The 12,206-nt window shown below is 36.5% G+C and overlaps 1 protein-coding gene across 1 annotated transcript in view; it reads left to right on the forward strand.

Annotated features, from left to right (window-relative positions):
* Positions 1 to 92: 92 nt before the first annotated feature.
* Positions 93 to 12,206, forward strand: part of CEPT1 (choline/ethanolamine phosphotransferase 1) — a 39,821-nt gene continuing 27,707 nt past the window's right edge. The window contains exons 1-3 of the mRNA XM_081948875.1: positions 93 to 230; positions 2,305 to 2,706; positions 10,738 to 10,885. Coding sequence (XP_081805001.1) covers positions 2,368 to 2,706; positions 10,738 to 10,885 — 487 coding nt within the window. The 5' untranslated portion in view covers positions 93 to 230; positions 2,305 to 2,367. The remainder of the gene's footprint in view (positions 231 to 2,304; positions 2,707 to 10,737; positions 10,886 to 12,206) is intronic.

Consider the following 12,206-nt stretch of genomic DNA (forward strand, 5'->3'; position numbering starts at 1 on the left):
GGAAGCAATCAGAGTTCGCTCCTTCCCACCCAACCCCGCGTATGGTTGCCTCCTCTTTGCCCATGCGCATCAAAGCACCACTCTCCGGGTGTCCGACGCACGCCCCCTGCTCCGTTAGTTGCCTGTTCCAGTCGCGTGCCCTTCCTAGGCAACCACGCAGCCGGCCTTATTTACGGCAGGCGTAAAAAAAAGGACGTAAACGCGCCTCCTGGGCGAAGAGGCTGGTAAAGGTAAATGCCGGGTGTTTTTGCTGTGCTTCGGAATTGGCTCTGTTGGGTGGTAGAAGCTTGGCCTCTGGCGGGCGTCGGGTGTCCCTTCGAGTTCAGCCAAAGAAGGTTGACCCGTGTTGAGTCTCTCTGCCTCACCTGCCGCGAGGTGGGTGGACAATGGTCGTCCTTCTTTTCTCTCTTGCTGAGCCTCGTAGGCTCCTGCGGAAGAGGCAGGGAGGGTGTCGCTTGCGCTGCCTTGTTTTTCCACTCGGAGAGGGCTGCTGTCGTTTATGCCCGGACAGGCTGGCGATCAGTCAGTCCGTCCGTGGAGGGAGCGATGTAATCGGAGCGGGCGTTCTTCAAATGCCGGGGACAAGTCAAAACAACCCTCTCCTCCGCATAGATATAAGCAGAGTGTTTTGTGTCAAATACAGGGGTGGCACGCATAAAATAAAATGTGCCTCAGCCTTGTATGGATTTTCAAGATTGAAATATCTGGTTTGAGTTGTGTTTAGATTTTCGACTGCCTGGTGTATTGGTGGAGATGCATCAGCGTTTCGGGCAAAGTGTTAATTGCCATATCTGCTTTCCTTTAACGAAAAGCTAAAATTGGAGTCTTGTACATTGTAGAAACCCGCCTTATTTGTAAAATCACAGTACACTTTCCTCCCAAGTCTTTTTGTCACTGAAATTACATTAAGAGTAACAAGATTTCCTCAGTAGTGTTCTTCTGCAGCTCACTTAAGAGAGTTACATATAAAATTGCGAAAACTTCTTTTTATTGATTGCATTTTCTTTTAGTTATTGTATTTACTGGGTGCCTTAGATTTACTGACATGTGAATCAGTTAACTAATTTTCTGCAAAAGATATATCAATACTTCGTGATTTTATAGAAAGTAATAAAGTCTCCTATTAGTAAAGACCAGTTTTAAATACTCTTAATTGTTAAATGGAGAAGCTGATAACTTCAAAGAATTTGGAATATGAAGTAGGTTACAAACTTATTCCATTGTTTTGATTTAGTTTACCATACATATCTCTGCAGCCCATAATACTCCTGACATTGGCCCTCCGGTCTCCCCTCTCTTTTTAATGCATCTGTCATGACAGAAGTGCATCTTCAATGTAATCCCTAACATAATCCATAAATAGTGCTCCAGGGAATAGTAAGAAGTTACTGAATGTGGGCAGCACACTTTATTTATGTGGAGGGGGAAGATTAAAAGAAAGGAAAGCAAATAGGATTAAGAATTTAATGAACAGAAGGATTTGTTTCTGAAAATTATTTTAAAAATTTGATGACTCCGATCAAGAGATAGACGTTTTACCCATAGGAACCATGTATTTGAATGTGTTTTCATTTCTGAACTAATCAGTATTAAGGATTACCTTAACTAGTAAGAATCAGTAAGTACTTTTTTGAGATGAGATGACTTTCCATAATGTAATTATTTTTCATTTTTATTCTTTATTGTTGTTGGTCGCACAGTCAACCAGATGTTTAGACTGGATTTAGTATTTTTCTTTACCTATTTAGTAGTTCCTAAGTACTTTGTATAGAGAGATATTGTGGAATAATATTAAAGATACTATCATAGGATGTAAGTTGTTCCAAGTAAATCTGCTTTTTGCAATGGACTGATGGCGATTTTGTCAGTGTCAAGGGTGTTTAAGTTATGCTTTAGATATTTTGGAATTACACTCAAGGCACCTATTATTGTTACTTAGATTTATGTCATAACTTTTCTCCAGGATCTCAAGGCAGCTTAGTTGTGAATGTCCTTTCATTTTACTTTCACAAGAAACCTGTAAAATGGGTTGGGCTGAAAGAAAATGAGTGTCTCATAGTTACCTGTTGACGCTCCATGACCTTTCTTCAGTCTCCTCAGTAACAAGCCCCAAACTATAGTGTATTCACTAGACTGTTGCATTTATTTTTAAAAAAAGGAATATTAAAGTTGATGCAACTATAGCTTGGTTTAATGTATTTACAAATATTCTGGACCTTCAGCTGTTATACTTCTCACCATTAAACACTTGAAAATTTTACAATATTTTTCTTCTTATATTAATCTAAATACTTTTTGTTCCAGGATCTTATGTTTCTTTACAACAATTAAACTTTGTCAGATACAGACTTTAAAGTGAATAAATCCATGAGTGGGAATCGATCACTGAAGAAACGATGTGGGGAATTGCATCTGGAATCCCCTGCACGCTATGGTCACGTTCCTTCTACAGGATGTACATTGAGCAAATTGCTTCAGTTGCCAACACCACCTTTATCAAAGCATCAGTTAAAACGATTAGAAGAACACAAATATCAAAGTGCTGGACGGTCCCTACTTGAGCCACTTATGCAAGGTTACTGGGAGTGGTTAGTGCGAAGAGTACCAACCTGGATTGCCCCTAATCTGATTACAATTGTTGGACTGATAATAAACATCTGCACAACCATAATATTAGTATTTTACTGTCCAACAGCAACTGAACAGGTAAGTTAAGATCTCTGATACTTTTTTGGGATGAGGATTTATTTCTATTAATGGATCACTGTTAATTTTATTATTGGTTTTGTTAATATTCTGTGAAATTTGCAGATTTGTGAGGAAAAAAGGCGAACCACTCTTGTGCAAGATCTTGCTAGCTTGATATTATGGGAATTGAAGCCCAACATATGTGAAAAACATCTATGTAGGGAAGGTACATCTATTAAAATGTATTGCAAAATTCTCTCCTTTAATTCAGTGCCAGTGTAAATTATGAGATACATACATTTAAGCTATGCAGAACTTCTGTAATGGGCTGAGATAATCTTGAGGAAAAGGAGGAAGAACCATAGTTAAGGCAAAGATCAGATGAGAGAAATATCATCAGAAAACAGATTGAGATTTGAGAAAGCGTCTCTGACTTGATTCTTCCTATTCTCTTTAGAATGAAGGCAAAGAGAAATGAGTTAGACACATTTGAAGTTGCAAAATTCTGTTGCTGTAACCCTATAATAAAAATAGTTTTGGTATTCATGACTTTGGCATTCAAGCCTGATTTATATTAAAGAGCTGACATCTTCAGTTCCATAAAACAATTGTTTGGAGTGTTTGAGGATATACCTGTTTGCAGTTCTTAAGGCAGCTCTGCTGTGATTGGTACTGGGCAGTTGCCACCCAATCTCAGGATAAGATTCAATAATTTTAAAAAGTTCCAGATACTTGTTAACATTTATCTCTGCTTGCTATCAATAACTTCTTGCTTCCAAACAAAACTCTTTAATATACTGTATATTATATAGCCCAATCAGCATTTAGCTAGTTTATGCTGAGTTAGTTGTTCTACTACTTTTACTAATGAACTATTTAACAGTTACTAAATAGGATTCCTAATTAAATCTTTCATGTGAAAGATGAATAGCTACTCATTTGTGAATATCTTATTTTAAATTGCTATTTCATTAAACTAGTGAAAGTTTGAAAGATTGCTCGTTGTTATCAAATTCACTTATGTTATCCTGAGAAAAGATAGTGTGTACCTTAAACATCTCCCTAGCTGATGGTTGTGCAGAATAATTTTTTGTTAACATCTCACAGCATTTTGCACTGATAGGAACATGTTTAAAAAAATTAATCTAAGCATATCTTTCATTATTTGCTACAGATGGCTAACTCCTTTGATTCTTTTTCTCCAAAATTACTTTTTTAAAAAGGCTATGTTTTCCTATTTTAGCTTTTCAAGTGCTTAGATCTTTTTTATAGCTCTACAATGGATTTTTCAAAATGTTTACCCTCTAAATACAGAGCTGACATTTTACTACTTATGATACTATAATTGGGGGCAAAGCATTTAATACTTAATGAATATTGATGAGGATGTTTCAGATAAAAATTTGTGAGGAGGGACTAATAGAATGGCAACAGTTGCATTCAAAATAAAAGAAATGCAAAAAGAATTTGAAAACAACCATATGATCATTTTTCCAATCTTAGCAATAGCAATAGCACTTAAACTTACCGCTTCACAGTGCTTTTATAGCCCTCTCTAAGCGGTTTACAGAATCAGCATATTGTCCCCAACTACGGGTCCTCATTTTACTCACCTCGGAAGAATGGAAGGCTGAATCAATCTTGAGCCTGGTGAGATTCGATCTGCCAAATTGCAGACAGCCAGCAGGCTGCAGAAGTAGCCTGCAGTACTGCATTCTAACCACTGCACCACCGCAACTCTGTTAGGTACCCAAAATCGACTAACTTATTTTCCTCTTTACATACTAAGCTCCAACTTCCATATAACAAAGTGAATGGAAGCATATTCTTAATGAAGTTTTTTTTCCCTCGAATATCGCTCTTCCCCCCCCAAAAAAATGCATTTGCCCCCCAACTGGGCCTTGTTTAAAGGCCTTTAGTTAAAGTGGTGACATGTTTGATTGCCTTTAATAATTGTTCTTCTCACATTTGTGGCATTTGCATTTTGTTTCAATTGAATTGTTTTTACTATATGCTACCTAAAATTGTTATAGTATTTGATGGCCATTTCCAAAATAAATATATTAGTTCTTTTTGCTTTACTTCAACAAACTTTCGTTCCTCACATCAGAAATTAGCCATTATCTTTGCATCATTTGCACATCCTGAAATTTCTCAGTTTTTTCATATTTATATGTATTTTTTTCTTGATAGAATGCTTACTGTTTGCTTTAGGTTTTTGCCACTCATCTGTAACTTTCAATTGTCCATTCCATTTTTCCTGTTGAACACAACTATCTTGATATTTGAGACATTAATATTCCAATCCATATTCATTGTTGCATCATGCAGGCCATCTGACAATTGCTGCAAATCATTTGAGTTTTTACCAAAAATATGGTATCATTACCTGCATACCAAAACATATATACATACATTTCTCCAACCAAAATACCTCTATTATCACTACCACAAACATTATTTATTTATCTATAGATGTAAGTATATTAAACAACCAAAGTATATTATATATCCTCGATGGTGGAATACGCAAACTTACCACCTTCTATTAATCACTTGGTATTTTGGGTAAGTGCTGTATTGTGGAGAAAAGCAGCTCAGGAACAGATTCCTTATTTAGACAATCTCTCTATTCTGGGAGGGTGGGGTGGGGGTAGGGAAAAATGGGTGAGGCACAAGATAAAGTATATTAATTGAAAAAGTCATAAACATGGACATTAGTCATAAAGTTACCGTTTTGGTCACCGTTGTAACTTTGAACAGTTGTTGTCCGAGGCAGTTGCTAATCGAGATCTACCTGTTATCTTCAAATAAGCAGCGGAGTTCAAAAGGAGTTTTGAAATCAAGGTGGAATGCTCAGACACTTGCACCTATGTGGGAAAAAATATAACACAGCATTCAGAACCACTTTTGGGGGCTTATTTACAAATTGTTACTGAAATGTGATTCAGGAAACAAATATATTTAAATATTTTACATTCAAATGCTTGCAGCATTTCAACAGAACAATTGATGTGCAACAATGGGAATATCAATGGAAGACAAATATTAAATATACGGCAAATATAGTGAACTGTGGAGTACACTTGTAGCCCAATGCGCTTAGCTCAGGACATCATGATGATCACTGCAAATATTACATGCAGAGAAAACTAGTGTAAAATGTTTTATCTTTGCCATATTATTATTCGGTGCTGATAATCCAATTTCAAAAACTGTTGGAAATGCAATAATCAAGTTGGATCATTTTTTCATACTTGGTGCAGTGTTGAAATTCTGTTAATCCTGAATGATGATTTATTATAGAATGAAACAGATCTTAAAGGTTAATTTTCTTTCCTGTCAGCTGTTTTTCTGCCAAACATTAAATTATATTCTTACAAAGTACAGAGGGAGCTTTGATTATGATAACAGGTGCCTGGATAACTTATGCATCATAATTCCTTCTTTAGATGAAGGGAAAATCAACTTGTGCAAGCATGCATCAATGTCAGAAACAAGGCCAATACAGAATTTAATTTAATTTGGAAAGTGTTTATGGATTAGGATTCCCCATGTGGATTTGTACCACAATCATAGTCTGCTTTATGTTAAGATAAGGTTTTAAAAATTTAGATGTTCTCTGATTTAATGCAGTAAAGATACACTTTCTCTGATTAGAAAAACTGTATCAGTAGTTCTTATATTTGTTATTTTACTGATTTTTGAATATTATATTGATTTAATTTTAAAACTGGTTTGGAAGAGCTATGTTGATTAAAATCACACTTACTTTTTACCATGCACACACACACACACACACAAACACACAAACACACACAACATGCACTCTTTAGTTAGTATACCTGAATGTATAAACAAATAATCAGGAAAGAAGATTTGTGTGTATTTTTAATAAAGTTTAAATGAAGTGGGAGAAAAAAAATAAAGGTGTTAGACTATAATTGGAAAGGAAACTTTAAAGCGAAGTTTCACTGGTGTACAAAATTGAATGAATGTCATCCTTCTAAGGGGCTATAAAATATATTTTAATCCTTTCCTTTAAACTAAGAACTAAGATGTTCTTTTTGACTTTTGTTCCTTCCTCCACCATTAGCAATAAAATCTCAGGTCCAAAAGATTTTTGCCAGAGGCAACTAAATTCATATTGGCAGACTCTGGAAGCTTTTATGAATCAAGAACCCGGTTATATGAATATGCATAGATATATCTCGTAAACATATTTATCTTTGTGATTATAAAACTTGTTTAAAAGGCTCAAAAAAGCAACCGGACATTCTTTTTTAAAAAAGAAAAGGCTTAATCATGGAGAAGTTCAGCATTGAGACTAATTACATTTAACCACAGAGACTTTAACATTTGGTTTTATCTTGGAAGTACTACGAAAAATGTATTTAGATACAGATTTGATCAAATTCAACTCTGAAAATCCCCAGATTTTTATTATTGATTCTTTAATTTGGGCACAGATGCACAATTTGTACGTTTAGCACATTTAGTACTCTACATCTGACATGATTGAGATACAGCAGAGAGGAATCCCCCCCCCCCGTTGCCCGCATATTTGGTTTGGTTATTTGTTTTTGGTAATGATATAGCATCAGAAAAGCTATCAGATAGGAGAACAAATGAAACAAATACAGAGAAATCATTTTATGAATAAATACAGTATATACTACTACTACTACTACTACTACTACTACTACTACTACTACTAATAATAATAATAATAATAATAATAATAATAAATAGAAGAAAAACATGCACTAGCTGATTATTTAAAAGAAAGTCAAGAACATCTATTAATCGAAGTAAAGAACAAAAATCTACTGAAGGCCCAACAGACGAAACAAGAATACAGAAAAGATGTGATAAAATCAAGAATGGAGAGTTGGCAGAACAAAGCCTTACATGGTCAATTTCTGGAAAAAAAAAAGATAAAGTGGACAGTGAAAAAACTTGGTTATGGTTAACAACAGGTACATTAAAGAAAGAAACAGAGTCACTAATCCTGGCTGCGCAAGAACAAGCTATCCGAACAAATGCCATTAAGGCCAAAATCGAAAAATCCTCTGATGATGCCAAATGCAGACTCTGCAAAGAAGTTGATGAAACTGTTGACCACATACTCAGCTGCTGTAAAAAAATCACGCAGACTGATTATAAATTGCGGCACAATTCAGTAGCACAAATGATCCACTGGAATTTGTGCAAAAATTATAATATTAAAACATCAACAAACTGGTGGGAACATAAACCTGAAAAAGTCACCAAAAATCAGATGGTCAAGATTGTGTGGGATTTTCGTATACAAACAGACAAAATACTAGCGCATAACACACCAGACATCACACTGGTTGAGAAAAAGAAGGTTACAATCATAGACATCACAATACCAGGTGATAGCAGGGTTGAGGAGAAGGAAAATGAAAAAGTCGCGAAATACCAGGACTTAAAAATTGAAATCCAACGATTATGGCACAAACCAGCAGTGGTAATTCCAGTGGTAATCGGCACACTGGGTGCTATTCCAAAAGCACTGGAATTACATTTAAAACAGTTAAAACTTGACAAAATCACCATCAGTCAAATGCAAAAAGCTGCACTGCTTGGATCTGCACGTATATTACGAAAATACGTTACGGCGTCCTAGGCCCCTGGGTGGGGCCCGACTAGTAATCAATGCTAAATCCGGCGAATCAACTGGCCGCTGTGATGCAATCGTATAGTAGTAGTAATAATAATAATCCATTATGTAGTCAACTAATTGGAAGACAGTCTAATCCTGGATAGTTTTAAAGCTTGAAACATGTGGTATTTAAATCTTTTATTGTGAACTCTAGGACTAGGGCAATTATAATGCAAATATATGCATGCTTGCATAAAAGTATATTCCACTGAAAGTGAGGTTATTCTGAGTGTTAGAACTGTAGCCTGTATAGGTAGTCCTCTACTTAAAACAGTTTGTTAATGACCATTCAAAGTTACAGCAGCACTGAAAAATGTGACACAACCTTTCCAGCATCCCCATGATCATGTGACCAAAATTCAGATGCTTGGCAACTGATACATATTTATAACCTTTGCTGTGTCTCAGGGTCATATGATGCCCTTTTGCACCCTTCTGATAAGCAAAGTCAATGAGGAATTCAGATTCCCTTAACAACCAGGTCACTAACTTATCAACTGCAGTGATTCACTTAGCAACTATCATAAAGAAAAGTTGTAAAATGGGCAGAACTCACTTAGCAAATGTCTCACTTAATAACAGAAATTTTGGACTCAATTGTGGTCGTACGTCAAGGACTACCTGTATGTACAGTAGTTCCTGCCTATGGATATTCTCAGTCATCCAGGTCATGGTTGTCCCAAAGGTGCTTTTTCAAGAGGCAACTGGACTTTTTTTTTTGGGGGGGGGGTTGCTTTTCTGAAGCAAAACATCCTCAAAGAAAAACAAAGTCCAGTTGCCTCTTGAAAAAGCACTTTTGGGACAGTAGTTCCTGCCCTAACAAATAGTTTGGCTAACATAATTTATATTTAAATAAGAATACCATTTCACCCTATTAAAAGTTAAAGGGATCCTATGCTATATAAAAGAAGACCTTTTATCATCCAGATTAGAGAATGAGATGGATATCAGGAAAAAGAATCAAGGCTACCTTCCAATTGTGAAAGCTGTTTCCGATTCCCCTGGATACATTATATTTATTATTCAGCGATAAAAATAAATGTATTGGCTGTCATTGCTGAGTATTAAACAACATCTGGCTCATGTAAACACTGAACTTTTAACTTGTGAACAAACCATCATGGCTGGATTCATCTGATGACACAATAGCAGTATTCCAGTATTTGAGGGGCTGCTACAAAGAAGGGGGTCAATTTATTTTCTAAAGCACCAGAAGGCAAGACGAAGAAAAAATGGATGGAAACTAATCAAGGAGAAAAGCAACCTGGAATTAAAGAGAAACTTCCTATCTGTGAGGACAATTAACCAGTGGAAGAGCTTGTTGTCAGAAGTTCTGGGTGCTTTGTCACTGGAAGTTTTTGAAAAAAGACTGGACAGCCCCTTGTCTGAAATGGCATAGGGTCTGCTGCTTGAGCAGGGGGATGGACTAAAAGACCTCCCTTCCAGGTCCCTTCCAACTCCATTCTGATTGATTGATTGATATAATGCTATGCTGTTGGCTAGTTTACAAATTACAGCGGCTGATTTCAATGTAAATGGTGACAGTAAATAGTGTCAGTTACTTAGTATATGTAACACCAGTACTCCCTGAGCTGTATTGGTTGCTGGTGTCTTGCAGGTGCAATTCATGGTGTTGATTGCCACCTTTAAAGACCTCCAGAGCTTGGGACCAGTTTACTCCAGGGATCATTTTCCCCCAGTTCTTTGCTCCGTCCAGTCTGATCCAGCAGGATAGATATACTTCGGGTCCTATTAGCCAGGGAAGGCTAGTTGGTGGGGTGCAGGAGGTATGCTTTTTGTGTCATAATGCCTGTGGAAAACCCTTCCTCTGGAGATTAGCCTAGACCCTGAAGACTTTTCATAAGGCCCTAAAGACTTTGAGATGTGCTCAGGTGCATGGTCCCAAGCATTGAAGGGTCATGTCTCCTGATTGTGTTAACCACCATGGATTGTAACATTCTCCTTAGCTGTTTTTTACTTTCTCTATTATGATAGAATTTGTTTTTCATTTATTCATTGGCTAGAGTTACTTGTTAAGATGGTGGCCGTGCAGATTAAATAAATATGCTGAAACAAAACAAACTAATGTTGTGCATGTTCACCAAACATATGCAATAATCCTTTAAGTTACAAAACTTGCAGATGATTTAGGTTTAATCTTAATATGCTTTGCTGTTAGTACTCTTTGTGTATGCAAGAAATTTCAGAACTGGATACGAATAAAAGAGCGAATATTACTTGCATTTTTTCATAACTAATCACGCAGTAGAATAGATTGTCACTATATGAGATTCATGCCTGATTTAAGACCTATACATTTATTTACATGTTGCTGCTTTTTTACATACATTCTCTTTTAGGCACCACCTTGGGCATATATTGCATGTGCTTGTGGCCTTTTCATCTATCAGTCTTTGGATGCAATAGATGGGAAACAGGCAAGAAGAACCAATAGTAGTAGTCCTCTGGGAGAACTATTTGACCATGGCTGTGATTCATTGTCCACAGGTACTGCACTAGATAATGGTCTATTAAGTAATTTATGAGGACAAAACTTTCTAAGATCTTTTGGTGCTCTAATAAGATGAGAATAATGTATCTTGGTTGTATAATTGTCATGCCACAGTTCAGAACGTTGGTAATATATTTTACAAAGATTCTACATTTGATTACTTTCGTATTAGGAGGTTGTAGCCTCTGGTTGACTTTGTTTGGGAAGCTAAGCTAAGCACAGTTTGGCCTGGTTAGTACTTCCATAGAGAACTCCGTGGAATGCTAGAGCTCCAGGTTAGGCTGGAGAATCACAAAGTTACCCTTTCAAGCTTAGTTGCAAGGGAATCCCTTTTTTATTTAATACTAAGGGGTTTAAATCTTAGTTTAAGACTGAAATGCTTGAAATATATGTTTGAATATTTAAATTTCCTTAAAACTTTAAACCATTTCTAAAATTCTGTAAAGAGAAAGAACAGCTGAACCAAAATTAAAATATTTGCAGACTCTGTGCTTCCAGTGGCTCTCTTGCTCTTTTATCAATGTTCTGTATAAAACATGGACACATATAAAACACATTCTGATGTCCCCCTAAATTGCAGCCCTGGAACCTTATGGCGCAACCCAAGAAGTTTTCTGGTGAAGAAAGACTAAAGTTAAAGTAATCACATGAATTTTGGAGGAGGGGAGCTTGATACTGAATTTGTGTATGTGTGTTCAGATGCGCCTGCCCACACATATGTATGACTTTGTGACTGACTCAACTTCGTTTTATTTATGTCTACTTTTGATCAGTTCATCTGTTTGCTCTCAGAGATCAGATTCACCTCCAAACTGTGCCCTGTCACTCAAGAATAGAACTGTTCATTTCATTTCACCCAAGGCATTCTTCATAGTGTACCTGTATTGTGATTCATGTGCTAGACCATGAAGAAGTGGCTCAAATACAAATTTTCTTTTCTGTTTGGACCATTTTGTCATTGAAACCTGATGCACTGTTGATAAGCCAGGAATTAAATTCTTGTTAAAGATTATTTACCTTTTCTCACCACTGTATTAAGCTACTATCAAGCTATCCCTACTAAATAAAGTCATGAGAGCCAATTTGGTACAGTGATTAAAGGCATGGCACTGTGAGTTCTAGTCCTGCTGTAGGCGCGAAGCCAGCTGGGTGATTTTGGGACAGGTATTCACACTCAGCCCTGGGATCAAAACAAAGGCAAGTGATTTCTCAAGATGTTACCAGGAAAACTGTGTGGATTTGTACAGGCAGTCACAATCATTAAGATTGACTCAAAATCACACACCTGTGCAAAACCAAATAAAGTAAAATTATTAC

This window comes from Natrix helvetica, assembly GCF_964273705.1.
Source record: "Natrix helvetica genome assembly, chromosome: 3".
Taxonomy (NCBI): domain Eukaryota; kingdom Metazoa; phylum Chordata; class Lepidosauria; order Squamata; family Natricidae; genus Natrix; species Natrix helvetica.